Source organism: Serinus canaria, chromosome 6 (genome assembly GCF_022539315.1).
Source record: "Serinus canaria isolate serCan28SL12 chromosome 6, serCan2020, whole genome shotgun sequence".
Taxonomy (NCBI): domain Eukaryota; kingdom Metazoa; phylum Chordata; class Aves; order Passeriformes; family Fringillidae; genus Serinus; species Serinus canaria.
This window is the reverse complement of record NC_066320.1, coordinates 21,618,929-21,646,703: the sequence shown is the minus strand read 5'-3', so window position 1 is coordinate 21,646,703 and position 27,775 is coordinate 21,618,929. Positions and strand designations below refer to the sequence as shown.

The 27,775-nt window shown below is 52.7% G+C and overlaps 3 protein-coding genes across 6 annotated transcripts in view; 1 reads left to right on the top strand and 2 right to left on the bottom strand.

Annotated features, from left to right (window-relative positions):
- ARMH3 (armadillo like helical domain containing 3) overlaps window positions 1–10,800 on the bottom strand; it is a 123,732-nt gene extending 112,932 nt beyond the window's left edge. For 2 of the 3 annotated variants that reach the window (XM_009087243.4, XM_050976540.1), the window contains exons 1-5: window positions 10,502–10,659; window positions 3,545–3,656; window positions 3,005–3,061; window positions 2,733–2,879; window positions 783–890 (exon numbers count right to left, since the gene is read on the bottom strand). In XM_009087243.4, coding sequence (XP_009085491.1) covers window positions 783–890; window positions 2,733–2,879; window positions 3,005–3,061; window positions 3,545–3,646 — 414 coding nt within the window. In that variant the 5' untranslated portion in view covers window positions 3,647–3,656; window positions 10,502–10,659. The other variant, XM_050976539.1, reaches the window with a different exon arrangement.
- HPS6 (HPS6 biogenesis of lysosomal organelles complex 2 subunit 3) lies at window positions 10,748–14,699 on the top strand. Of its 2 annotated transcripts, none has more exons than XM_050976536.1 (2): window positions 10,748–10,885; window positions 11,172–14,699. In XM_050976536.1, exon 2 carries the CDS (start codon window positions 11,173–11,175, stop codon window positions 13,618–13,620), a length of 2,448 nt encoding a protein of 815 aa, XP_050832493.1. In that variant the 5' UTR covers window positions 10,748–10,885; window position 11,172; the 3' UTR covers window positions 13,621–14,699. The 2 variants fall into 2 exon arrangements, with proteins under 2 accessions (XP_050832493.1, XP_050832494.1); XM_050976537.1 differs by having other exon boundaries at window positions 10,751–10,885; window positions 11,143–14,699.
- Window positions 14,700–16,863: 2,164 nt separating this feature from the next.
- On the bottom strand, window positions 16,864–27,427 carry LOC103813876 (prominin-1-A). Its single transcript, XM_030241276.2, has 26 exons — window positions 27,012–27,427; window positions 26,789–26,858; window positions 26,383–26,589; window positions 25,249–25,304; window positions 24,818–25,023; window positions 24,295–24,415; window positions 24,100–24,163; window positions 23,609–23,698; window positions 23,169–23,359; window positions 23,007–23,081; window positions 22,641–22,704; window positions 22,253–22,412; window positions 21,848–22,000; window positions 21,244–21,367; window positions 21,000–21,091; window positions 20,690–20,774; window positions 20,439–20,582; window positions 20,123–20,194; window positions 19,903–19,992; window positions 19,724–19,777; window positions 19,316–19,396; window positions 18,942–19,010; window positions 18,756–18,845; window positions 18,377–18,489; window positions 17,442–17,459; window positions 16,864–17,106 (listed from the first exon to the last, which is right to left on the bottom strand). Exons 1-26 carry the CDS (start codon window positions 27,243–27,245, stop codon window positions 17,055–17,057), a joined length of 2,775 nt encoding a protein of 924 aa, XP_030097136.2. The 5' UTR covers window positions 27,246–27,427; the 3' UTR covers window positions 16,864–17,054.
- Window positions 27,428–27,775: the final 348 nt, after the last annotated feature.

The following is a 27,775-nucleotide window of genomic DNA, read 5'->3' as shown; positions in this document are numbered from 1 at the left end:
TGGAAGATTAAAGTAGTAGAGCTCCAATATAAAGACTTGTTATCCCAGAATCAATAACTGAGCCATCACTACTGCTACCCAGGCCATTTTCATACTATTGCTTCTCAACACTATTTCTGTTAACTACAGCTTAATGACTACTGGTAGAACATCATTATCATTTTCCATGAGTTTTCTCTAGATGCAGCAGCACACCTCCAATTAACAATACATACATAAATTATGATTAAAAAACTGATAGGAAAACTACTATTTAATGTTTTCCCCAAATATACTATAGGTTGTATAGAGAAGAAAAATTGCTACTCTTGTAGAGAGATGAAAGATACAACAAGAATTCAGCTTTATCACTGGTTACTTTGTCATTTCCCAAACTCAACCTCTTTACAGTGAAGAGCATCAAATAAGTTTAAAACAATACATGTGCTGATGGAGTGTGAGAACACAGGTTATGACACTCAGATAAAGAAAAAGATGTGAGGTTCAATATTAGGTGGTGATCACCTGTGACAGCCTTTTTTGGCTTTAAGCTTTCTCAACAACAGTGACTACACAGTGTGGAACTGAAGAAAAAGAACGTGCTCTGTTATATTACTAAGCAACCCAGGTACCCCAAATGTCTGTGCTACTGGCAGGTACAGAACTTCAGGACAGCTATTTCTAGTAAGTGGCTCAAATATTTCCCCCAAAAGCTGCTGCCTGGTAGACACACCCAGGAACACTCACTGCCCTTGCAACACAGCTGCTGTGCAAACTGCTTCTCTGCATTGCCAGGGCCTCACCTTCATACACAGCTCTGCCTTGTCAAAACCCACAAGCATGTTGATGATGTCAAACCCAGAAGTGGATTTGTTCTTCTGATGGACACCCCGGATCAATGCACACAAAGTCTGCAAAGAGGAAAAACAGAAGGTGAGACATAAGGCAACATCTCCAACTCAATAGCAAAACCCACTGCATGATCCTCTCCTAGCACTGGCAGATACTGAAATTAATACCACCAGCCTGGAGGCCACAGATTTTGTCTGACCTCTCCTCCAGCTCTGGCATTTCTAAAATGGTTCCTGGATGCTGAAAATTTGTAAAAATTGGAGAAGAATATATTTGTCCATATTTTTCTTGTTTGAGCACAAATTTCTGTTTGGTTACCACATTGCTATACCAACTTGGAGCAATAAACTGTGTCTTTGTCAACAAGAAGAACCAATCTTCCAACAAAAAAAAAAAAAAAAAAAAAAAAAAAAAAAAAAAAAAAAAAAAAAAAAAAAAAAAAAAAAAAAAGCTCCAAGTCCATCAGGCAGCTTAATTACTGCTTCATTCCAAGTTCTTGAAGATACACAGGTATCAGCACACTATGCTTCCAGCAGACTCTCAGGAAAATTTATGGGCAGCAAATTACTCATTTGTCCTAAGAGACAGAAATGTCTGGGGTGACTTTTGTCATCAGGCACTTCTCAGTCCTGTGAAGAGGGGAAAGAGCAGGAATACAACCACTGCAGTTTTAGATTCCTGCTTAAATTCACCAGTGAGGTAATTAGTTTCACATGTAAAGCTGGAGACAAAACAGACCTGATGGAATTAGCAGACCTCTAGAACCACACAAAAGCAAAAAGGTAAGGTAGCCATCCTTTGTTTGGTTACTGTCAGAAACAGATACTGGGCTAAACAAACCTTTGGTCACCATGCTGATTCTCAAAAAAAGGATTGCTTAAGTTAAGTTTTGGCTTCAGGATCCCTTTCCACATTAACATAGTCTGATTAAGGAAACACTCTCCCAGTTTGAGCTCAGGATGTGTTACCTGGTTCCTATTTACATGCACACAGCAGGATTCTTGTGACCTGCCCTAAGTTCTTCCAAGAGTCTGGATACAAGTTTAAGAATTTGGGGCTGGTCTAAGCTGTCTATGTAGCTATAACTACAATTTTAGTAGCACCCTTTCAAACTAATTCTAAAAATAACAATAAAACAATGCAAGATTGTACACAGATGTAATATTTTGTTTTAAGTCAACTTTTCCCAGCTCACTGCTGGTCCACAGTCTCCTACAGATGACTTCTTCAAACCTGAATTTCACATCCTGTACTCCTAAAGCTGAAATGCACTCTGCATACTCGTAAAACAAATGCATTCACCAAACTGTGAGAATCAGCTTGTGAACTAGTAACATCAAATATCAAAACTGAGGAGGGGAGTCTCTCACAATACATGGAACAGCAGAGCTTTGGTCAGGAACAACCTGCACAAAAATAGCAATGAATTCTGAGTGATAATTCTTCACAGCTTCCAATTAGGAAGTGTCCAGCTGAGGCAATTTCCTGCATAAATTTCACACTAACTTCTCCAGAGCTTTATTTCTTTTTTAACCCATACAGAAATTGAAAAAGGCAGCTGAAATAAATGAGAAGAGGTGAAAGTAAAACACAAAGCTACACAGCCTAAGTACTTTTGAGACCCCCAAACCGACAGCCTGCAACGTGAACAAGCCCCTTTGACTGCTCACTGCCATCCACTTCATCCTCCATCATCAGATCCTCATGAATTCTGAAACCATCTATTGCCAAGAGTAGAGACTATGAATGTTTGGAACCTCCACAGACAACAAGTAGCAACTGCCCTGTAGACATCACTCCTCAATAACAAAGAAACAAGCACAAGGTGTTTGATACCAGCAACAAACACATGGCCTCATCAGAAGCAGAAAGACAGCGTTCCCTGTCCCCCAGCATGGTACCTGTAATGCATTCACCACCCTGATTGGGTGCTCCTCACCCAGGGCCTGGATGCAGTGCTGAAACAAGCAGTTGATGTTATCTTTTATCTTCATTAATTCTTCCCCATCCAGAGCCTCCAGCTTGCCTTCTAGATACTCCAGGTTGACCTGTCAGGTTAAGAAGCAGTTCAGGCATATTATACCATCACCAACACCTTAGAAACAGAAGTCCTTGCACTGACTGTCTGCCACTTTGTAGGCAGAACAGCAACAGGATGTTCACATTCTGTTACCTTCATGAGAAATAGCTCCTCCCAAAACCTAGGGTTGCACTTACTGGGGTCCTCTGTCTGTAAGGAAAAGAAACAGGAATGAGGGCAAAAAAATCATTCAGGCAGAATTTAAAGAAAGTCTTTGTCATGGGTAGCTCAGAGTCAGCATCATCTGCCAGATGACGAAGAGGTATCAAAGTGCAGAATTCTGGCTACAGAGATTCCCCAAAAAAAGAAGGACCAAGAGAAGCAGCTCTCAATTGGGATGCCTCTGTTTATTTTCTGAATTGTTGTTTGGAAGTCTGGGAACACCACGACTTCCCATAGATGGTATGGTTCTGGTAAGCAATAGGACATGGAAACATTTTGGAAGAGAGCAGAATACAGAGTTCTGCATGACAGTAGGAGAGCCTGGAGCATGTGCCTACACTGTGCAGTGTACACTGTGTACTGTTCCTTACCTTGAGGAAAGAAATCCTCTGGGAAAAAACCCTCAGCATAAACTAAACCAAGAAAATTTAACACAACCCTTTAGAAAAAAAGAGATGCTCAGCTGCTTACCGTGAAAATTTCATCATACATCAACACCACTTTCTCTTTCAATGGCTTCTTGGAGGCTGAAGATTTCCGGAGCAGCCCACCTTTCTTCTCTGTCTGGGCCATGCTGTATACCCTGAAGGAAAGAACAGACAAAAAAGCTCAGAAAACTTGAACTTTTCTTCAAGGCATATATGGCCTGCCTCAACCACGAGAGATTTTTTTCACTGCACTGAAATACTCACAGTCTCTCACAAGCTGTAAGTAGGGGCATTTATAACTATACCAGATAAGAAATCAGATCAAAGGACCCATCTAGTTCTACATCCCATTTCAAAGACATGCAGAAATCCACACACAGGCAGAAACAGAATAAGCTCCTTATGGATAAATTTTAATTCTTCTCTATTAGAAACTGATTCATTATCCAGACCAATGCAGTTTACATTTAGAAAAGTATGTATTTTTTAGTCTCACTGGAGGAATTGTGATACTTGATATCAAATAGGTACCCAGTCTTTTTTTATACTGGTCAAGCCTCAAAGGCATCTGATGACATGAAGCTCCTAAAACTATTTGAAAGTCTTCTTTTCTGTTTAATTTGCTGTCCACCAAAGCACTTCAAATTCTGCTTTTTGTACTCTGAAGTACAAAAAGCAGTGAGGCTTTCCTGTGTTGGCATTCAACACAAGGAAAGCCTCCCACTGCACCTTAGCATCCTTATCTGGGCCAGCTGCTCTGAAAATTAAGCCAGAGAGGAAGCCCAACCACAAAGGCATCCCATGTGGTTCAGTTTTGGGAGGAGGATGCAAGACAGAGGACAAGCTTTACGGGGATTTTTTTTAAAAAACCAAATTAATTTCTTGATACACTTGACAGCAAAGGGTTTTCTAAAACCACAAAGTTTTACTATCATTATTGGTGTCTTACTGATTATACTATTAAAAAAAAGGAGTATCCTTATTACAAAATGAGCCATTACACAAAGTAATGTGGTCCTGAGCTTTCTGTGAGAGACAACCCACTCCAGGGGCTGAGTCAGAACACACAACTTGCCACATATTCTGAGCCTCATGTGTGATGCTACCAAGTGCAGCACTACTCTGACCTTGCAAATACACATTTATCTGCAATCACAGATTTTTCTGGCAAGCATCACAGCTTTAGCACTGTTCTGACCTCCTCCATCACTGCAGCAGCATGTCAGAAGTACTTAGCAGAAAAGGAATGCCATCCCTTCTCATACCCCTGAGCTCCCAGACGTTCTCCCATACCTCCAAAGGTAATTGCACACATGGCAACAGCATCCCACACACAGAGGCTTAAGTCATGCTCCAGAAAAGCATGGGCAGGCTCCTGTGGTCATTGTGCTCAGCCAGGATAAATCATGGACAGAGAGGTAAGCTCACCCTTCCAACTGAGGACCCCAGAGCTTTCTGAGCTGACAGCCATGGAGGTAGCTTTGGATGTAGTCTCAATCCCAGACTCCCTGAACCCTCTCCCACAGGTTTAGATCTGTCTTTCCCTCAAAGTTCTATCAACTACTGAATACCAGTTCCAGATCTCCCTTACATTCTTTCCACTACAGACAATTTTTAGCTGACGTACAACTATGTTCTCAACTAGGACTCTCAGGCTTCCAGAGTCAGTTACTCAAACATCCATCCCTTTAGCCATAAATCTTGGTTCTAAGGGACAGAAAAACATTTTCAGGCCTGGAAAAACAATTCTGCTGCAAAAGACCCTGCCCCAGGTGCAAAGGGAAGGAGTTTTGCCAGGATGGGAAAGGGTAGGAGAGAGAGCAGCAGATCTCACACCTGAAAAGCTAACATTTACATAGGCAGAGAGGTGTTGTCTTCCCACTAGAAAGGGAACCAGCTGGCTGGTTATGGGCTGGGGTGGGAATGGGAAGACGCCCTGACAGAAGAAAGCTTAGCAACTACTGCACCATAACCTTCTATAAAAACCAAAATTATTCCCATAGCCTAGTAGGTCTTTGTATCAAACTAAGATGGAAGAAGGTTTCCAACTAAAAAACAAAAAAAAACATTATTCAATCATCTTGATAGCTTCTCTTTTAAAGACTTTGCGTTATTTTTAAACTGTCAAGGGAAATAAGACATTATTCTAATTAGAAACATAACTGGAAACACTGAGAAATCTATTAAAAACCAAATCAAGAACTATGTCACTTTTAGCCTAGGAATACAAATCTTGGGTAAGGTTGCACAAAACAATTTTCCTACTAGAACTGTAAGTTTCTGAACCTAAAACAGCTGCCAGCCCCAGCATACAAATACATCCATCAGTGTGCTTCTAATTGAATCACAGCTAACGAATCCCAATGTCAAAACTAATAAACTAACTCTCAGTGCTTCTAGGTCAGCGTTCTCACATCAAACGTGTACGTGAATGGGAGGGGATCAATAAGTTCTGCTTAGTCCCTGGATTTTCAGAGCTGTATTTTAACCCCTCTCCTACATTTCCAGAAAAACAGAAGAATCGAAATACATCAAGATACAAAGGGTGAGCACCAGAAGGATCACATGATCATTTGAAAATTCTAGTCTCTGTCAAAATAGGTCTTAGGATTCACATTCCCTCAATCAAAGCTGCACAGAGCACATACAAAGACAACTGCTAGAGGCAAGGATTAAATAATGTTCTTGTTTATAATTTGCTGTTCTACAAATGAGCACATGGAGAAGCAAAGAGAGAAATGTAAACCATGCCTCTCATGCCAACGTTTTATTAGGCTGTGTTTGTTTCGTGACCTATGATGATCGGGTCATACAAATGGTTTTTTCTTTTCAATTTATGCAATTACATTTTCTAGATGTCATAAAGACAAACAGAAAACTGCATTTTGCTAATGGAGATCTTCTACTCATCTGCAGAAAATAACAGTTAAATGCACAAAACATTTATAAATAAGTTGCAGAGGTGTCAAATTATCATGATGCCTCAACAGCTTATGAAAACAACAACATTGATGATAATTAACAATTTCCCTTTAAACACCACATTTAAAAGGCATCGGTGCATTTTCCACATTTTAGTTTCAAATGGATAATTTATTCTGTCAATAGGTTATTCCCATTAACACATGCTGCTAAGTGAATCCTGCTGTATTAGCTGACTGCACAGGAGAACTGCCCCTCAGGGCCACAAGAAGCACACGCATGGGGATTTTTAGAACAACAAACACTTTGCTGTGCAGCAGAAGATCCAAGATGCTTCATATGGAACTAAAAGAAAACTTGACAGAGCACGAGTCTTGGCAGCTCAAAGGCAGGAAGATAAAAGCCACAAGTTCAGGCAGACTTTTGCTTTATCCCTCATCAACCCAAGGATCAGCTGATCCAGTCAGAGAGAGCACATCCAACCATCCACCTTTCTGTTTCGCTCCAGAACTCGTAACAGAGATTCCAACCAAACATATGACATTCCCATGAACACAGCTCTGTTAGCTTTTTGTTAGAGTAGCCACAGGGAAAACGAACCTGGTATTTTGAGTCTGAGATTTACTCAGACTTGTGCACACTGAGAACTGCTATACAACGCTTCACACTGTCACTCAGCTCCTGCACAGACTTATTAGTATTCCTCAGACTGTCTTTTAACAGCAAAAATATTGGCAAGAGGATAACACTAATGCACATCTGCACCATAATGACATCAGGATCCGAAACTTTTAACTTCTGTAATCTTGCATGCAGCCCATCAAGCACAGCACTTTACATTTAATTGCCTTGGCTAACAAACCTGAAAGTTGTCAAGATTATAAATGCACATACACAACCCCCATATGCAACCAAACATGAATAAGTGTATTTTTTTCAGTGTGGACACCTCACAAAATATACTGCAACACTTCTTGGCTAGACAAAAAGAATACAGATGATGCAAAACTGTATTTTCACATATTACTTATTTGGCAAATCATTTATTCACTACCTGGAAAAGGCTGTGCAAATGATGTGTTCTGTATTAGTTTGTTAATGTCAAAGCCCTGAACCTCAATCAATTTTATAAAGACTCTGAATAAGAACTAAGATACTTCTGCTTTTAGAATCCAATGTCCCTTGATTTGCCAGAGCTACTAAGATTGGACTAGCCGGTTCAAACATTTCAAAGCAACAATTGTCTCCTCCCTCCCTGAGTGTATGCACCTGGGACTCAGTGTGATCATGCTTTGCCTTTCAAGGCATTCTGCAGGCACATCATTCAGGATTAAAGGAAAGTTCTTCAAAAACTGCCTCTTTCATGCAAGAGGGGGGCATTTAAAATTAACTCACAGCTTCTAAAGCAACGTGTTACAAGCTAAGCATTCATTAAATACTTCAGTGAAGTACCAGGAAAAACTTGCACTTCGTCCACATGATGAATCTGCAGAGTAAATACTGGACCTGAACAACAGGCAGTTACAACACAGGTCCCAGGGCCCATCCATCGCTGGAAGCAACAGACAACCTGCACCCAGCACAAGAATTTATGAATCCCAGTGCACAGGGAGTACCTGGACTCAGTTCCAGCTGCTCTGTTAAAACCCCCAGGACCACCCATCAGCAGCCCAGCAGACCACTATTGAAAACAAACAGAGCAAGAACACATAGGGCTTTTTTCAATGCTTTAGAAACCACCAAAGCCAAATTTCTGCCATAAGCCCTTTTGCAGCTCTTTCTCCACAAACTCTTGCATTGGCAGTTACAGATTGTTCAAGTATATCCACACTGCTTTTATAGTCCATCCATTGTTCACAACTTCATCTGTATATTGGCCATTGGAATAAAAACTGCTCAAACTGTGCTTTCCTCTACAAGGGTAAGGTACTCAACCCACCAACAAGGGAAACAGTAACACAGTAACAGTAAAACAAGCTTTGGAGCCATGCCACAGAATTTCCAGGTGCCTTCAGGCAGTATGCAATGAGAAACATATTCTGAAGGCGTGCAGATGACAAAAAACCCAGAGAGATTCTTCCTATTTTTTCTGCAGTACAAAGCAATAAGCCCCAGCACAGCCACAGTGTATTTATATATATATATATTACTAGAAATTCCTTCCATCCCACTCAGAGCAGTCTATATGCTTCTACATAGTACAATCTAAAGTTACATTTCTGACCTATTTTTTCACCTCTTGAAAAATAAGAAAAGCAGCTTCCTAATGCAAATACAGCCACATGCTACTTCTCCCATTGCACCTGCTTTAGCAATGATATAGAAGAGTAACATTTGAGCTACAATTTTAACACTTCATGCATAACTGCATTAATTTCTATATGTCCAGTTAAAATAACACCCAATCCATCAACTTCACACTACCAACTACTTATGCTTCCTCCCGTCAAGTCCATCCAGACAAGCGCTGCATACGTCCACCACCATCAGTTCACACCCTTTTCATACAAGGTAATTGTTTTCCTTTCACCACACTTTCTCTCCGTATTCCTGATTACCATGACCAGCTCTCTCATGTCAGAAAATGACTTTGGGTTTTTACTTTTCAAGTCCTTTATAATCCATCCCACATAGTTTACCATGAAATATTCTGCGCTGCCTTTACACTCCCACCTAAAAGCTCACGTCACCTGCAGACTTTTTTAAACGCCTTCCTTCTGAAGAAAAACACTCTCCCTGTAACCCTCTCCTGCCCTTCTCCCATGGCCTCAGCTGGTGGTGTGGATCCAAGGCCCATGCTGAACACAGTGCAGCTGCATGACCTCGGCTCTGACTTCTGAAGTAGCTTTTATGTTCTAAGGGCTGCACAGTAAAGTCATGCCAAGATAAGAAAGGTGGAGCTGCAGAGTGGGTAGCATTTTTGAGATACAGACCATCAGCAGCACAAGCACTCAGGAGTTAAAATGCAAACATGAAAAGGTGTAAGTTCAAAAAAAAAAATCAAAAATAGGGAGCCAAAACACAGCAACTCTGAGCAGCAGAGGCTGACCCTTCCTCTCCTAAGGGATGTCTGCATGGCTGCCTAGTGTGTTAGCTGGGGGAGGGAGTAGATGAATGCTTAGCCCAGCAGCCCATTAAAGCCTCACTGTTCCTTTTGTGCATGCTAGCTAATAACTGTTTAACTTTTTTACACTGTATGTACCCTGCCCACAGTATCTCTTTGCACACAGCAAAAGTGCCATAAATGACACAGTGTGGATCAACCTATTATCACTGGAAAGCCAAACTGTTGTCCTTTCCTCCCCTTGAAATTCCTCTTCTACATTTTTGTCACATTTCCTATTAGAGCTCAAACAGCTGTGAACTGCAGCCACCACGTATCGCAATGCTTCAAATTATCTCATTGCTTTGCATATTCCACCCACCCGCTCCCCCTAATTGGCTCTCACCATACATTCGGATTACAGTCTCTGCTGATGAACAAACTTTGTTACAGCGACATAGGCAACAGGGTTTGACCGAGGCCGCAGCTTGCTCGTGCAGCAAGTGCCTCTGCCTTCAGCATAACAAACACTGCAAGCTCCCACTGCTTTGCCACTGTTGCTGTTCCCCTTTGCTTTGCCCGTACAAATGTTCGGAGAAGGGTGAGGTAAACCAGACGACTGGAATGATCAGCGAACGCTCGCTCGGTTCCTAGGAGTTATCTCGACCCCAAACCACCGGCAGCCGGGGACGGTGCGGCCCACGAGCACCGAAGGGCTGGGCTGCGGCAGGCCCCGAGGCCTCCTCGGGGCCGGCACCCGGGGCACGCACCGGGGCACCGCGGCGTTACCGGCGGGCCACGAGAAGCACCTCCCGCTGCACGGGCTGCGTGCGGCCGCTCCCGCAGCTAACCGGGGTGGGCAGCGAGCGGCCCTGGAACGGAGTGCCGGTACCCAGCGAGGCCCCTCGCGGCGGGGAGCGCACCCGCCCCGCGGAGCCCCCGGTGCGGCGGAGCCCCCAGTGCCGGAGGGGCAGCGGGGGCGCGCCCGGCCCCGCGGGCGGGGTCCCGTGTCCCCCCCGCCGCTCCCGCACTCACCTGCGGGCAGCCGCTCCCCGCACACCGCGCAGGCGCCGCGCGTGCGCCCACCGGTTCCCTGCGCGGCCGCGGCTCCCGCAGGCGGGGCGGGCGGGGGAGGCTCCTCCCCGGGCCGGCTGGAGCTCGGCTCGCCCCGCGGGGACTGACACACGCACGTACACACGCACCCCGGTAACAAATGGCCCCGCCGTCTGCGGGGACCCGCGGGTCGCCCTCGGGACGCGGCCCCGCAGCCCACTCCGCACCGGCGGCGGAAGTAGGAGCGGGACGGCCCGCGGCTCGGAGCGGCTCCGCCCGGAAACCCGCGGCCCCGTGACTGCGCAGCGCTGAGCGGAGCTGCCACTGGCCCGGTCCCGGGCCCGGTCGTCAGTCGCCGCGCGGCAGGTGGGTCCAGGCGGGAGGGGGAGCCGGCGTGTGTCCGGGACAGCGCGGAGTTCTCTCGGGCGGCGCTGGGTGTGCGGCGAGCTCCGGGTGCGGCCGGTCCCTGGGAGTCGCTGCCGCGGAGCCGGCTCGCCGCGGGGGGAAGGTGCCTGAGGTGTCCGTGGGGGCCTCCTAGAGAGCCGAGGGAGCAGGGTGCCGGGAGTAGGGCGTGGCGGGGCTCCGGGAGGGAACTGAGTGGCGGCTGTGGCTCCGTGCCCCAGCTCGCCCTGGTGCACGCTGTCGCTGACAGGATGAAGCTGCGGCAGGTCTCCGACTTGAGTGACTTCAGCCGAGGCCACTGGCTGCGGGAGTTGCTGTGCCGCGGAGAAGAGCCCAGGCACGTCCAGTCCAGCCCCGACGGGCAGCATGTCTTGCTCCTGCAGAAGAGCCGGCCGCCCACCCTGCCGCGGGTGGTGGCCTTCCAGCGCCACAGCATCGCTGGAGCCGACCTGGAGAGGAGCTGGCAGCCGCCCCAGCCAGCCCCTGTGGGACTGCTCTTCCTGCAGAGCCCTGTGGTACCGGACTCCTGGGTACTGGCCGTGGTGTGGGAGCATGGCCGGACCGAGGTCTGGCACTTTGTGGTTGCCGTGGGCTGGCAGCTGCTGCAGACGCTGGAGCTGTGCCAGGGTGCCCGGGCACGAGTCGTCTCCGTGTGCAGCCAGGGAGCCACCCTGGTGTGGTGTGAGGAGAGGCCACCGCTGGGTGCTCACTCGGACGTGAGCAAGTGTGCCTTCAGGTTCTGTGTCTGTGCCCGTGCTCTGGAAGTGGGGGAACAAGGTGTGCGGCTGGGCATTGCGAGGATAGTCCTGCACAACAGCCCCGAGTACCGGGTCCTGGCCTCTCTCCAGCATGTCTTCCTAGTGCCTGCTGCTGCCGGCTTTGCCACCACTTCCAAATTCCTCCTCATCTGGCATCCAGAGAAGGCAGAGTTCACCATCACAGCCCCCTCTGCAGGCTTCATCCACAGCAAGGTGCTGCGCTCCAGCAGCGAGTCAGACTTCAAGAAGCTCCTGCTGGGTTCTGTGGGCCTTCTCTCAGGTTTTGCGCCTCTGGACATTCACACCTCCACTGTGTCCAGCAGTGGGGGTCTGCTGCTGGTGAGCACAAAGGGTTCTGTGAGTATCGTGGAGCCAGATGGGACACAGAGGCATGTCTTTGACCTGGAGGGTGGCCCCCTGGCCCAAGGGAGTCCTGTCCAGCTGAAGAATTTTGGCAGCATCCTGGCCTGTGTGCTAGCTGGAGTACTGTACCTTGTCGACCAGAACAGTGGAAGGCTTGTAGAAAAGGAAGTCCTGAGCATGAAAGAGGTGTATTTCCTGGAGTCCCAGGGAGAGGAGGACAGTATCCAGCTCCTCAGTCAGAGTGGCATTTACAGCTTTAGCTTTTCCAAACCTGAGGACAACAGCAGGCCTGAGCCATGCCTGGTGGAGATGGTGTTTGAGGAGGCCTGCAGATATTATCAGAGGAGGAGCCTCAGCAGCTCCAAGCTGACAGTGGAGAAGTTGAAGAAAGGTGGTACGTTCCAGGCTCCTGTGGTCCTTGCTGCCATCCTGCAATACAGCCTTCACCAGAAGCAGAAGCCGGTCCGAAGCCTACAAGACTCTTACACCAAGCTTTTGAGCACAGTGAGCCTGGAGCTGCAGAGCTACATCAGCTTGGAGCTCCTCAAGACTTGCGTGGTGTGTGCCCCAGAGAGTGAGGTGGAAAGCTACTGCAATGAGCTGGTGGAGCAGGAGGTCAGCCGCATTCTGCAGTCTGACATGGACAAAGACAACTTGGCCTATCTGAACTCCGTCTTTGCCTCCTTCCCCAAGGCTGCCTGGAAGGCCACAAGGAGCTGCCTGCAGCTGCAGCAGAATGGGGATGGTCTCTTGGTAGCCAGGGCCACCCCAGAGGTATGGAAGAAGGTCCTGTGTCAGCCGCAGCTGGAGGAGGTGGGTCAGAATGGGATGGTCCCACTCTTTGAGCTCATTTGCGCCTCCTTCCTGCGGTTCAAACCCAAGTGGTTGCCCAGCTTTGTGGAGCTGACCCAGCAGTACGTTAGCAGCTCCTGGTCATACGGCAGCAAGGAGGGCCCAGAGGGCCGGGTGCCACTGTACAAGAGAGCACTGGGAGTGCTGGCCCGAAAGAACCAACAGAACGAGGTGGATGATGAGATGGAGCTGGAACTGCTGCTCTGCAGCAAGAGGCCTAAGGCTGTGCTGCAAGCTCTGCACCTTCTCATCCATCTGAAGCAGTGGCAGCGGGTGGTGGAGGTGGCAGAGAAGTTCTCCAAACTCAGCCCCTTACTTAACAAGGAGATATTCATCACACTGCTGGCTGAGTTTGCCCAGCACCGGGAGCTGGACCCTTACCTGGACAGGCTGTGGCCACTGTGCCCTGCTGAGCTCACTGCCTCAGACATCCTCACCATGGTCCTGCAGCACCTCCCTCATTCCCAGGAGGACCCAGTGCCCTTCTCCAGCGAGGGGAACCAGCTGACTGTGGGCTTGCTTAAGCCACTGCTGCAAAGGGTTGTGCAGCGTCCCAGTGTCCAGGATGAGATGTACTCAGATGCCCTGCAGAGCAGCACCTTCCCCCCTCCCACCCCACCCCGAGAGCACAAAATCCCCTCAAAAGCAGTGGCTGATGATGTCCCTCAGCCATCTATGGCAAGGACTTGCTTGCCCTCAGCACTGCTACAGGATGACAGTGTGTGAAGGGGGGAAGGACAATGTCGTCCCAAGCCCTGGGTGCACAAGGAAGGGAAATCCTACCTGTTTTGGCAGTACAGAAGCCTGCTCCTTTCTGAAGCATCCCTGCAGCATCTCAAAGAGCCTGTTGGGTGGCTGATGTTGGGGGATCTCTGAGCCAGGGCAGGCTTTCTGGTTATTCCTAGCAAGTGCAATTGTGTGTGTGTCAGTGGAGGAGCAAGTGCCAGGTGCATTTGCAGATGAAAACACTGGCTGCACTACAAAACTACAGAACTGCTCCCTGCCCAAAGCACTTTGTTTTTTGTTTGTTTGGCTCCTTTCTAGCTCCACTTCTACTTCCCTGATCCTCTGGTACTGGTGGTGGAGTGGTAGGCAGTACACATTGAACCCCTCAGTGAACTGGGTGGTACCTCCAAGCTCTGCCTGTGAGAAATAGGGCATATTTTCTGCAGCTGGGTCACTGAGTCCTGCTGCTTTGGACTCAGTCAGATGCTAAATGCCCGTGTGGCACAGCCCCATGGCACTGGGGATCCCAGCACACACGCTGGCAGTTGCAGCACTCCACACATTGTCTCGCCACAGCTCCTCTGGGATCAGTCCTGTAGCTGTGACTGATTGCAGCTACTTAGCTGAAAAGAGCAGCCTAATTCCCTTATCTCTCTGTCCCAGACAGTACCCAAACTCTCTGCTGAGCTGAGAAGCTTGCAGCAGGCTATGAGAGCTTGGGGCTAGCCCTGCCTTTCCCTTTCCTTTGTGGAAGCTTAGATTATGCTGCAGGACACCCGAGCCCTCTGTTCCCATCTCCTCTACCTTTGCCCTTTGCATACAAAGGGGCTTTGTCAGGGTTGTCTGGCTCATATTGTGCCTCTCTTTGCAAAATCAATATAACTTGAGAGCAGTTTGTGCAGCAAGATCCAGGTTCCAGCCTCTCTCACTGTGGCTTTGCCCCTGCATTCTGGGCTCTGGTGTAAAGGAGCTGTCTAGTGCCTTGTTGGGCTGCGGGAGGTTCACCTGCATTAATCCTCTTGAGAGTGGTCTTAAGTGTGTAAGACAGACTCCTTTTAAAAATAAAGGTTCCTAAAGCACTGCTGAGGTGGTGGTGGATGTTATGAAGGTACACACCCTCAGGAGGGGGGCAATCTTGTTTTGCCTCTGGTGAAAAGTGGTCAGGCTCATCTCTGGTGCTGCCCATCTGGCTCACAACTGGTAGAGCTGGGCTCAGAGAGCATGCCCAGACAGCTCATTCCCTCTGTTGTACTCAGCTGCTTACCACTATGAAGCCATGGAGGCAGATTCTGCACAGGCAGGCTGGAGCACTGTGCCACAGGGAAGGGCCATCCAGGCCATGCATGGCTGTGGCTGGGCCCAACAGAGAGTTGAGGAAGGATTTTTTTCTCATGAGCTGCAAATTCTCTGTTTTTTAGGAGAACTAGCAACAGAGAGCACCTGGCTGGCCCAGCAAAATCCTGCTGCCAGGCACAGTGTCAGAGCTGCCGTTGGAGAGATTGTTGTTGTTTGTGAAACCATTGTAAAGATGTGGCAGGGTGTCCCCCAGAGAAAGGCTTGGCTGTGGAAAGTCCCTGTGGTGGAAAAAGGCCAGGCAAAGAGGAAGAGGAACTGCTGCAATGGTTCCCTAGAGACTGGCTGGTTATTGATGAGACCTTCCTTGGTGGGGGGGATCCTTGTGCTGTGGCCATGGGGCACTGTGAATTTCTGTCTCTGGCAGCTGCCACACATGAGTGGAGGGAACAGGGCCTGAAAGGAGAGCTGGTGGCATCCACTGTGGGCATTCTGTAATGAGCTGTCCTTGCCTCCTCTCCAGGCAGCTGGTGGCCTTGCCTGACTCTGGTCTCACTCACCTCCCAGGGCTGTTAGGGAGGAGGATGATGGATGGACCCCAGCACCTCTCAGAGCCACGGCTCCAGAGATTGGACCACTGCCCTGGAGCTGCACTGAATGGAGAACTGCTGAGAGCAAGCCCCACACCTTGGCAAAGGCTGTACAGTCATTTGGGAGGGATATCTTCATTGCCAGGGCTGGGTTTGGGTGCAGGTAGCCACAGTGACACCGTGAATGAGGGTGAAGCTCCCTACCTTCCAGCACTAGCTCTGCAGAAAACAGAGAGCAGGGAAGAGGCAAAGCCCACAAAGCCAGCAAGTGGAAACTGAAGCCAGCAGCAATCATGTGTGAGACACAGCATCCCCAAGGCACAGCAAGGGAAGAGGAAGTGGAAACATGACGCAGTAAGGACAGCCTTAGGCCTGGGGCAGAAGCCTCCATGTATGTGCCCCAGACAAACAGGAAATAGAATTCTGGAGGCTGAGGGTCCAGGGCAGAAAACTGAGCTGAATGCTTTCCAAGGGGTTGCTGGATATCTCACCCCAAGAACCAGGAAGGGTGAGCATCCTTGGGGGAAGCAGGGGCCAAAGCAATCTGAAAGACAGATTGAGCTGACTTAGAGGCAAGCACAGGGCTCTCTCTGCCGTCACACTCTGCTTGGGGGGAGACAGCAGGACGTAAGGCTGGTGCAGCCTCAGATAAAGCCCAAAGGAAAAACTAGCAATTGGATCTGAAGGCAAGTGGAAAAAGCAGTAAGATATGCACGTAGTGGAGGGGGAGCTGGCCTGGCTGTCTCACTCTGCTCCAAAGAAACTTGGACTTTGCAACAAAGGAAATGAGTCAAGCTGCTCACGTATATCCCCCGTGCCTGACACAGCTTTCGGATGGTCCTGCACTTGCACCAGAGAGGAGCACGAAGCAATACCTGAACTCAGCCCAAAGCTCTAGCCCAAGTCACTTTTGATTTATTTGTGCATGCAGCTTTTTCTGTGCAGAGCACAGTGTGTGCAGGGGTGAGCACAGAATATCCATGGCACCATGTCTTGCAGAGAGAAGGAGGTGTAGGCTGCAAGCACCCCATAAACTCACTGGAAATCCACAGATTATACATGCTAGGGTTGCCAGAAGGAAGTGTTTTTTGCTGGGGACAGCTTGGGGTGGCACTTCGTAGACAGGAGGCTCTTTGTGTGGCTTGTCCCAGGGAGGGATCTGGCACTCACCCAATCAGAAGTGCAAAGGGCTGCCCAGTGAGGGGAACATCACCCAGTCTTGGTGACACTGAGCAGTGATCCTGTATTGACCCATAGGCTGGCTGTGGGCAGAGCACACTTGGGAACACCAGAAAGAGCCCTGTGGTCCCAGGCACAGCCTCAGCTTGTGCCAACAGTGGGGAACCCTCCAGCCCATAGCCCTGCTTACTTCCATCACTGCTAGACCTGAGGAGCACAGTCACATCCCACAGTGCACACACACACCATTTATTGTTTGACACCAAAAAATTACAGCCTTGGAAAGAGGCAGGTTCCCTGCAAAAATAAATAGTCACATTTTTCAGGTGAGGGGGTCTGTCCATTTCCTCCTCTGTCTGAGGGTTATGGGAGCTAATGCCTTGTGGAAGGCCTGGGGATTTTGTAGGAGTTGAATGTTGGTGGCCTGCAAAACCAAGGTCACATATGTCACCCCCAGCCACAGAGGGGGGTAAGGGACACCTCAGGATGCACTGGGCTGGTTAGATATCATCCCACTCCTATCACCTAGCCCCACAGAAATAGGGTATGGAGACACCTTCCCCAAACCCACCAGCCCGGGAGACTGGGACCAGCAGCACCTCCAGACTTGGGAGTGTGGAAATATGATAGGGGACACCACAACTGCATGCACTACAAAAGTCCCACCTTCACAGCCATCCCCTCTGTACCCTGACCCCGCTGTACCTACAGGGACTGCCCCCCACCCCACAAAGGGACCTGGCAGTGTAAGTTGCTTACATCTCAAAGTCTTCATTCCTAGAGGGGAGAAAAAAGAGGGAACAGTGTTAGTGGGGCAAGAAGATGCCTTGTGGGACAAGACAACATCTCATGGTAGGACAGGGTCTCCCATAGGTCACAAAAGGAGAGCAAATGGGCTTCAGGGTGCTGTGGTCCCCTCCATCCTGGCTGCCTGATCTGGTCAGAGACCACTGGCTCTTACAGGCTCCCAGAGCATCAGTGCTCCTTCCACAGGCAGGCAGAGTAGGGCCCCACGCTTAGCAGCCCCAGCTCCCTGTGCCTCAACTTGAGCTGCATGAAGTTCTTGGGCAGCTGAGCCCATGTCTCCAGCCAGCTCAGAGGGGTGGCAGGAGCTGGGGAACCCCCAGCACAGCAGCTGCACCACAGGGCCACAGGGCCTCAGGAGCTGGAAATCCAACAAGAAACTGCTCGCTATCCCCAGGGGTCAGTGCCTGTGCTGGTGGTGGAGCTGCCAGGCAGAGTGTCCCAGAGGGCTGGGAGTAGCCCCAGGACACTGGTGGCCACAAGCGTGTGAGCAAGCACTGCACCCTCGTGGCAATGCCACCAACCACGCAGCACACTGCATTCTGCACAGCATCCAGCTGGGCTCCTATGCCAGTGCTCCAGCACAAAAATGGTGCAAAACAGAGCGAGTCAGGTGGTGGACTTGAGCCAGGCTGTGGCTGCAGCCCTGCCAGACTGCTTTCTCCAAAGGGAATGCACCTTTGTCTGCCCAAACAGGAGGTTTAGAACAGGCAGAGAAAAGCTCCAGAACATCCCAATCCTCAGAGGCTGAGGGCCCCAAGTCACCTCCCAGATTCTCCCTAGCCCACATTACTTTAGCATGAGCCCCACAGGCTACCAGAGGACATGAAGAAACAGGTGTCAGGGGACCCCCGGCCCAGTGTGGTCAGAGGGGTGGGGCTGCTCCTCACCTGTACACATCAGCAATATCCATGCGGCGGTAAAACTTGGCAAGTCTGACAGCCAGGATGATGCTGGGCAGCAGGAACAAGGTGCACCAGCCCAGGCTGAACCAGAAGGCATTCTGCATAGGGTGCAGGAAGAGCCATTAGGTCCAGAGAGCCACGGAGAGAAACTCTTGCTCCCAACGCTCCCCAATGACCACCCACTCCTTCTCAGAGCCTGGCCTTTCCTCTTAGCCACAGCACTTTGCTGGGCAGAAGCTGAGCACTGCTTCCTGTGCATCCCTGATCCTTCCCTGCACCCCTTATCCTGTGCAAGAGGAGGACAAGAGGACCTGACTGCCATGCCACACGTGTGTATCACTCTACACACTGCTGCCCCACTCACCGCAGAGTCCATGATATAGTCACAGCCAATGACCTCCACATTATCCAAGGACTGAGCTATGGGCTTGCAACGTGCCACATCTTCTGTCACCTGGGGACATGGTGGGGACAGCATATGTCAGCATCCACCAAGCCTTGCAGCTCATTCTCCCCTTCTCTCCACCTCACTGAGGAAGGCTCAGCTTACCCTGCTCTTGGCCCATGAAATGTAGGTCTCAAAGAAATCCAGCAGCTGCTCCAGGAAGGCCAATGTCTCCTGGAGGGGCAAGCACAGAGCTGAAATGTTGCACCACCAGCCCCCTCCATGCCCCATGTCCCTTCCATGTCAGGACCAGGGCTCTTAGACCACCTCAGCCCAGCAGAAACAGGGCTGAATGCTTCACCCCACCCCAGTCCCTTGCCAGGGATGCCATAAGGGAAGGGGGCACCCAGGGGTGCAAGAGACACTCAGGGAACGCAAGCAGGATGAGCAGCCAGACAAGGTTTGGCTTCCCTGTATAGAGGGAGGTGTTGGTGAAGGAGTCTGGTGTGTGACCTGACAGCAGGGCAAGGCAAGCTCACGTTCTTGATGATGTTTGGCATCTCCCTCTCCAGGAACTCCTGGGTTTTGTTGGCTTTGTCCAGCACAGCTGTTGTCTGTCCCTGAGGTGAAAGGTGCTCTCAGCACTGTGATCTAAGTGGGGTCTCTGCACTTCACCAGTCCTGCACAGCAGCACTCCCTGGGCATAGCCTCTTGGAGCTGTGGTGTTCCCAGCAGTCACACGCTGGTAGTGCCAAGTACCTCAGGTGGAGGGAGCCTGTGCCTGGCATTGCCTCCCTCCCTCTACCCCACGAACAGCACCTGCAGCACATGAAGAGTGCCACAGCAGCCCCCAGACTGCAGGTTAGCCCCACCACCTCCACTGCAGGACCTCGAGGGTGCTTTGCAGGGTGCCCAGGACTGGCATGCACTCTCCTTGTGCAGCTTACCTCTAGCTGGGCAGCCCCACTCTGCACTGAGTAGATGTTCTCCTTCAGACTTTGCTGGGGACAGAGAGAAGGGGGATCAGAGGTGCAGATCCCAGAGCTCAGACAAGACCCTACCATCAGCCCTGAGCTCTAGGGAAGCCCACCCTAGCATCCCCAGGACATGCCCCAGCATCGCTCACCAGAGGCCCAGAGAAGCTCGCCTGCATCTTCTTTTCCAGCTCCCTCAGTTCACGAGCATTATCTTCCAGGTCCTTCTTCACATCTGCACCCTGGAAGAGCTGTAGTCAGCAGTGCCCAGCTCTGTGCCTCCCTCAACACCCAGGCAGGCACAGAGGAGCCCAGTAACCAGTGGCTTCGGGGTCAGGGTGGCTATGGCTCTGGGGTCTCATGGTCTCTCACCACTTTTTCTGCCAGCTGCTCCAACTCTGCAGCCAGATCTAGGAGGCTTCCTTGGGTCATATTCTGATCCAGCTGGAAAAGGCAGAGACAGAGCCATAAGAATGAGGAATGGGGTTCACAAGGGGAGCTATACCCCTTCTTTGTGGGACAGAGTGGAGCCAGAGACTTCTAGGTAGAGGTTGTGCCTTGTTACCCTAACAGGTTGCACAGGTGACAGAGGACTCTCACAGCAGCAAAAAGGAGAGTGCAATAGACCTCCTCAACCCACATCCAATCCCCCCACCCTGATGCCAAGACCAGGCTACACCCAGCACACCTGCTCCAGGGTGAGGGTGAAGTTGGGAGGCTGTGCGGCCCGACTGGCGCCCAGCAGCAGGTCTTTCTGGCTCTGGTTGAGCAGGGAGATGGGGCTTAGGGTGATGTTCATCTTCTCAAAAGCTGTGGAGATGTCTCCTGCGTACTGCCAGAGCAAAGGGGGCCATGATGGGACATATGCTGGCCCCTCACTGTCCCCTCAGCCCTTGGTCTGGATTCCTGCCCTCAAGACCCTGGCACCCCCACGCTCACCTGGCTGATATTCAAGAGCTCATCCAGGGACACGCTCTGGTCCAAATGCAGAGTTTGCCACAGGGAAGCATCTTGCTGGCACTGCCTGCAGGATGGGGGCATGGGGTTTAAAACAGGACAAGTGAGGGCCACCTTCTCCCAAGAGCATGTCCTCACCTGTGCAGGCAGGTTGCACCTTGCTCCTTCCCTGTGATCAGTGCCTACCCACAGCCTGGGAAGGTAGAGCAAGCTGTCCTGCTCCTGGAGATCATCTGAGGGCATTGAGCAGCTCTACCCCCACCAAAGACACAGTGTCAGGGCTGGGACCCACCTGTATATCTCTGAGAAGTTTGTGGTGTCACCCTTCAGGCCCAGCAGCTCTGAGAGATTGAAGTTAGGGATCTTGCCAGGGGTGTCCAGGAGCTAAGAGAAAGGAAAGAGATGGAGAAACTAGACATAGTGCAGGGCAGGACACCTTGGAAGAGCGTCTCAAATGGTTTGTGCTGCCTCTGCTCCACCAGCAGCCCTCATTTAGGAAGCAGTATCTCCAGGCAGTTTCCCCACAGCAAGCTTACCTGGAAGAGCTGCTGGTTGCGCCAGGACTCACAGAAGAGCATGGAAATGTTCCCCCCCAGCACAAAGATGATCATCACCAGCAGCATGAGCAGCCAGTAGAAGATGAAACTGAAGCCAACGCCTCTGCCAGGACAGAAATACCATCACCACCAGCAGCCCAGTGACTCAGAATTGATGCTGGCATTGCCCCCAGCCTGCAGAGCCAAGGGACTGCATGCCCCTCACCCCCACAGCTGTGGGAACACCACCCTTCCCACAAGCTTGTCTCTATTCTGCCTTCAGACCCCAGACCAGGCTCTGCCCTGGAGCATGGACTCCAGAATAGCTTCCCACAGTTTTGCAAGCCAGCACTCTACTCCCCCACGGAGCTGCAGGACCCACAGTGCCAGCCCTCGCTGCCACGGGCCAAACGGGCTCCTCTCAAACGCCTCTCACCAGCACCACCTTTGACCTTCAATTTACCACCTGCACGGGGAGTCGCCACGGGGCAGGCCATTAAGCTGCAGTAAAATGATGATTTAAGAGCTCGAGTGTTCCCAGGCCAGCCCTGCCCACCCATCCCACCGCTCCCACACGTGTCCTTGGCAGCCAACTGAGCCTCACGCCATGAAGAAGTTCCCGCCAGCATGGGAGAGGCTGCTGCGCTGTGTGGGCAGCACACCTTCCTTCAGCCCCAGGGGCCCCAGCAGCAGCCCAAAAACATTGCAGAGGACCACCAGCAGCACCGTGCAGCACAGGAGGGCACACACGATCAACCTGGGGCAAGACAAAGGGCAGGAGTCAGGCAGCAGAACCTGGGACCCTGAGCAGCACCCTGCAGCTCACTGGCTGCCTTCATGGGGAGGAAAAAAGGTCTCAGACACCACAGCAGGGAAGGGGCAAGTGTGTCTGCAAGGCACAGCTCTGACTACCCTGCACCCACAACCCCACTACCCAGTGAGCCCCCAGCAATGGGAGGAGTAGGAGCCTTAAAACCCCGCAGACAATGGAGTCCAGCCCCTTGCCCACCTGAGCCCATCCCAGGCCACAATCGGCTCCCTGTACTTCTCCAGCACGGATGCGGCATTGTTCACAAAGGCCCCAACTTTCTGCTCCGCATCCAGGAGTGGCAACCTTCCCTGCAAGTTTCTAATATCCTGCCTGATGAGGAGCAGCTGGTCCTGGCTCTCTGCAAAGAATGGGGACACGCTGACATTGCAAGCTGCTGCCCAGGTCCTGCAGGGCAGCGGGGACTCAGAAAGAATAGGAAAGAGGCAGTCATGGCCAAAGATGATATTGGCATGATGGCACCTGGGGACAGCCAGAACTGCAGGGAAGGCCTCCAGGAAAGAATGGCTTGAGAAGAGAGGAGGGAATCCTAGAAGAGGGAGAAGTCAGCACACAAAGCCCTGCTTACTTGCCACCACTTCTTGGGACTGCTCTTGCACCTTGTCAGAAGTCATGCCCAGCGTTCTGTTAACCTGCATCCAGGGAAGCACAGTATGAAAACTCACATCCCTGCCTGCAATCCAGGGCTGAGGAGCACATCCCCTTGAATCCAGATCCTAGTAACACAGAACAGCTAGGCTCCCCACAGCACCCAGTCCACCCTACCAGTGTGCAGGGATGGTTGGGATAGCGAGCAGACCTCTGGCCACCCCTTCCCTCAGTGTGACACACTGAACTCCTGACAGAGCTCTTCCCAACCCACACCCTGTCAGCATAGCCTCAGCAGTTGCAGGAGCACCCTGCTTTGTGCCTGGGTGAAGGAGACACCCCTTACTTTCTCTAAATCAGTCGCTATGTTTGACTGAGAGACCTCACGCAGTGCCTCCAGCTGCTGCTCCACTCCTGGGATCTGTGGGGAAGAGCCTGGGGTGAGGGAGCTGTGGGGGCTGGGGGAGGGGCTGCTGGGGCCTCTCACCCACACCTTGCCCGTCCTCACCGTGCTGAAGTTGGCAGTGAAGGCGAGCCCATCCAGGGACACTCGGCCGCAGGGGAGGCCACATTTCTCCAGGGTGTCATTGAGCCTGTCCCTCAGGCTGACCAGCCACTGGCTGTAGTTGCTCTGCAGCTCCTCAAGGTCTGAGCGGCTGATGGCAATGTTGGCAAAGGTGTTGTTCAGCCTCTCCATCCCTGGGGAGAAAGTAGGGAGCTCAGGGCCTCATCCTGCCACTGTGGCAGGGACTCCACATCAAGCTGAACCTTGGGAACCCATGAAAAAATGCAAGGGGCATAGGGGCACTCCAAAGTCATGGCACTTGTCCCAGTGTATGGTTGGGAGATCAAAGGGCACCTCCATGGGTGCCTTACCCAAACATGCACCTACCCCATCTCTTGATCCCTCTGAGTCCCTTGCCAGTCTCCCAGGGATGGGGCCAGTACCTTGCAAGAGGCTCTGGAGAGATCCCAAAGTCCTGTCCGTGCTCCTCCTGATGTGTGAGGTGATCATACCGCCCAGTTTGGGCCCAATGTCTGCAGAGATGGGAGAGTTGGTGTCAATAACAAGATCCCTGCAAGATCCTGGAGCTTGCAGGAAAGCTGGTAAAAACACTCACACCACCAGCACCCCTCCCTCACCCACCCCAGAGGTGGGGAGCAATGGGAATATCCCCACTCTCCCACCATCTGCCATCACCCTTCCCAGAGAGGAGCCTGAATAGGGAAAAGCAGAAAGTGGAGCAGAGCTGGAGCTTGGAAGACCCTCCAGACCCTTTAGACATCCCCATAAGAACAAGCCCAGTGGCCTGCAGGGTCAGCAACAGGGCAGAAAGGTAAACCCACACAACTCTCCCACTGCCCAAGAACCCCCAGCCCTGGAGCAGCTCCCACAGGGCCCTGGGGATGCTCCAGCCCCTCCTGTCGCACACCCTCACCCTGCAGGCTGCGGTTGGCATAGTCCAGCGGGACATTGCTCTTGTCGATGACAAAATCAACTTGCTGTAGGGACGGAGATGTGATGTCAGTGAGAGTGGGGACCTTTCTCTGCTGCCCTTCCCCAGGGGGCTATTTGGGCTGCTCCTCCCACCTGGCCCCTTGCCCCCAAGACATGGCAGGGGGACCATGCATGCCTGGGGGATGGAGGCCAGGTAGGTGTGGATGTTGTCCAGAGTGCTGTTCACATTGGGGAAGGTGCTCTTCACAGCCTGGGAGAAGCGGGTGTTGCTGATGAGGGCACAGACACCACCAGCCCTACAAGGGAAGGGAGGCAAGGTCAGTCCCAATGCCCCGCCCCAGTACCCTCCAAATCCACCCACACAGACCCCAGCCTGCAGGGTCTGGAGCACACCAATGACTCCTGCTTCAAGTGCATCCCAGCATATGCCCTGCCCTGAGGGACCAGAGAGGAGGGACGCAGGAAACTGAGGCAAGGCAGAGCCCGGTTCGCCGTGGGGAAGCTGTCGGGACAGGGCTGCACGGTGCCGGTGCGCAGCCCCCCGGGGCCAGCTCCCCACCGCCGCTGCTTCCTCTCCTTTGTCCCGCCGTGCCGGGATCTACTCGTGAACAATGGCAGTTTCCTGGCACGGCCGCCAAGCGCCGGCATTTCCAGCCACCCCTGGGTTCCATCCGGAGCCTCCCGGCCGGCCCACTCACAGGAGGAAAGCGGAGACCAGCAGGACGGAGGCCCAGAGCGCCCGGCGCCGACAGCGCATCCGCCGGCGCTGCTTCTGGTACATGCGGCCCCCGCAGTTCCCGCAGCAGCGGCAGCAGCAGAAGCAGCATCCCACCAGCGGAACAAGGATGATGAGGAGGACTCCAATGGCCGCGCAGACCAGGAAGCCCAGTTCGTAGAGCAGCAGCTGGCATAGGAAGAATGTGAAGCAGTATAACGTTGGTGCCCCTGAAGGTGCCCCTCAGCTCCCTGTCCAGACCCAAACAGACAAAATGGGTCCCCCCAGGGAGCAGAAGATGTCCCCTTGTTGCTGCCTGGAATCCAGGGCTCAGCCTCATAGCAGCACCCACCAGCATCCCCCAGTCCACGGTGGTCTGGGGCTGCCAGCTCCCCACCCCAGCTGCCTGCTCACCTCATTGATCTCCTCCTGGCTGAACCCGCTCTGGGACTGCTCAAAATTAATCAGCTCTGGGAGACAAGAAGCACAGAGGGCTTTAAGCAGGTGCTGGGCTCTGTGGAGCTCTCCAAAAGGGTCCCAGACCCTGCTCACCCCTCCCAGCTCAAGGCATCACCTGCAGCTCAGACAGCTCTGAGTATGGCATTTTTCTCCCTTGCAGCTGCCTTCCCCAGCCATCATATCATGCAGCATTTTTGCACCCAGGAAAAGTGTTGCCAGCTCCCAGGCTCTCAGGGGTTCACAGAGCAAGGGAGTTCCTCACTTGATCCACTGTGGGCATAAGGGACATTGCTCTGGGGCTGCCCTCCTGCAGCCCAGCCCTACACAGAGGCCCAAGGGCAGTGCCAGTGAGGAATGAGTACTGGGGTAAAGGCCCACTGCCACACTGCCTCTTTCATTCCCAGGGCTCTCCCTGTCTGTGCCACATGCCCTCATTACAAGCCTTGATGGCACATGGGGACATTGATTGTACCCTGGTGTCTATGTGACACAGGTCCACCAAGCAGGACCTGTGCTGCCAGCCACAGCTTTGCCAGCATGTTGATGGTGAGCAGGGGTTGAAGCCAGTGAAGGAGGACGCACAAGTGGCAGTACTCAGAGTGGCATTTCCCTCCAGGTGGGCAGCACTTGCCCCATGAATATGGAGCAGCTGCAGGTCCTGGTATCACCTGTGCAAACCTGCAGCTGCTTTGGGACAGAGCTGTGACAGCGACAGGAGCAAGGGCAAGTGCTGGCAAGCAGGGAAGTGCACAGACAGAGCACACAGTGCTGTCACTGGCACCAGGACACACTGCTCTCGGTGGCCAGCAAACACAGAGGGCTGCAAGACAGGCAAAGACCCTGCAGGCAGAGTGGGGTTTGCTCTGCGCATTTTTGGAGGCCTAGGATTAAGATACCTGGAGGTAGGATGGGACAGGACTTTGCAAGGCGGCACCACCTCTAACGCATGTCCTGGGGCTCAGCTAAGATAGCCCCCCTAAGACAGTTGTTATGGGACATGAGCAGGACACAGCTGGAGATCCTGGGGATCCCACTCCCGCTTACCCCAGCCATTACACCCCTACCAGCCCCCCGCCGCCATGCACCCACCTATGGGCAGGGCGTTGGGCTGCACCAGCCGCAGGAAGCCGTGTGCCATTGCCACCAGCCCTGGCGTGCTGCTCCCCGGCGCCTCGGGGCCAGGGCTGTACGTGGGCTTCGAGATGTTCCCCAGCTCCATCGCAGCAGCTCCTGTGGACAGCTGGGCACCGAGAGGAGCTGTCGGCGTCGTCGGTGCTCGGGACCACCCAGCCTGCCCTGCCTCCTGCCTCCGACCAGGAAATGCAGAGAGAAAAAATCAGGCACCTGCCCGGAAGGACAGAGCTGCGGGAGAGCACCGAGGAAGGATGGGTGCACCCATCCCCACCCCTGTGAGCAGTGGTGTGGGAAGCCAGACAGGAGGTGCCCACGAGGGACCGGGGAGCTGTGGGGGGTGAAGCGGATTCAGAGCACTCACCCTGTCCTCTGACACCTCTCTGCACCCACAGCTGCGGCAGGGTCCGGCCGCAGTGTGCCAGCGCCCAGGTCTGTGGTTTGTTTAAGTTTCAGCGGTGATTGCTGACAAGCTGTTTGCCGGGGCAGGCGGCGATGCCGGGATCGCCCCACCCTGCCCCTTACGGCTCTTGGCACCCGGCCGCCTCGGGCCGCCTCCCTATACCGGGGTCAGGGTCACCACCGACCTGTCCCGATACAGGCATCGGGAAGAGTTTCTCTCCTCCCTCTCCGCTAAGCTCCCCTGCCCGTGCTGGTTTCCTCCTGCCCCAACCCAGGAGCTGGGTGGCCCGGGGTGATCCCGAGGGCAGCCGTCCCGCCCGCTCCGCCCCACACCATCTGCATCCTTTCGGGATGGGGTGCGTTGAGCCGTTCAGAGTTTCAACACAAATCAGCTGTAGCCACAGAAACAGGTTTTGCATCTAAAAACCTTCCGAAATGGGGCACTGCGGCAAAGCCGGCATTTTTCACATGCGTCCCGGTCCCCCCCAAGCGGGGAACAGCCTCAGGAGTCCCTAGACAGCATTTTTTCCCAAAGGCTGGGCGCCCGCTCGGCTCCATCCCCACTCCCCGCAGAGCTTTCCCACGCCGCGTGGCTCCATCCCCCGACCCGCCGCCGGAGCTCCGGGAACCGCAGCCGGCGGCAGGGGCGGGGAGCGGCCGGAGGTCGCTCCCGGTTGTGCCGCGGACGCACCCGGTGGACGCGGGGCAGGTGCCCCGGGGGTCACGTCCCGGCAGGCGGAGCTCCCCAGCTGGGCACGGCTCCGCACCGAGCCCGCTGCGCGGGTGGCTCCGGGAGGTGCGGGGAGCGCCGGACAGAGCCGCCCCTTCCGCCCCGGCCCGCCGGGGTCTGTCCGGCCGCGCCGGCCCCCTCTTCTGCCGAGAGGGAGCCCTCTGCCCACCCCTCCCCGCTGCACCTTGGCATCCCTCCTCCACCCGAGGGGCAGCCCTG

Bases quoted from the DNA above. Each gene is read 5' to 3' on its own strand.
- LOC103813876 (XM_030241276.2), bottom strand. From the start codon at position 27,245: ATGCAAAACCTGTTTCTGTGGCTACAGCTGATTTGTGTTGAAACTCTG. The intron at 23,360-23,608 runs GTACTGGCCCCA...CTTTCTCCCCAG, and splicing joins TCTCCAGAGCCTCTTGCAAG to GGATGGAGAGGCTGAACAAC. The intron at 19,993-20,122 runs GTGAGAGACCAT...CAGCTCTTCCAG, and splicing joins AGCAGCTGGCAGAAAAAGTG to GGTGCAGATGTGAAGAAGGA.
- HPS6 (XM_050976536.1), top strand. From the start codon at position 11,173: ATGAAGCTGCGGCAGGTCTCCGACTTGAGTGACTTCAGCCGAGGCCAC.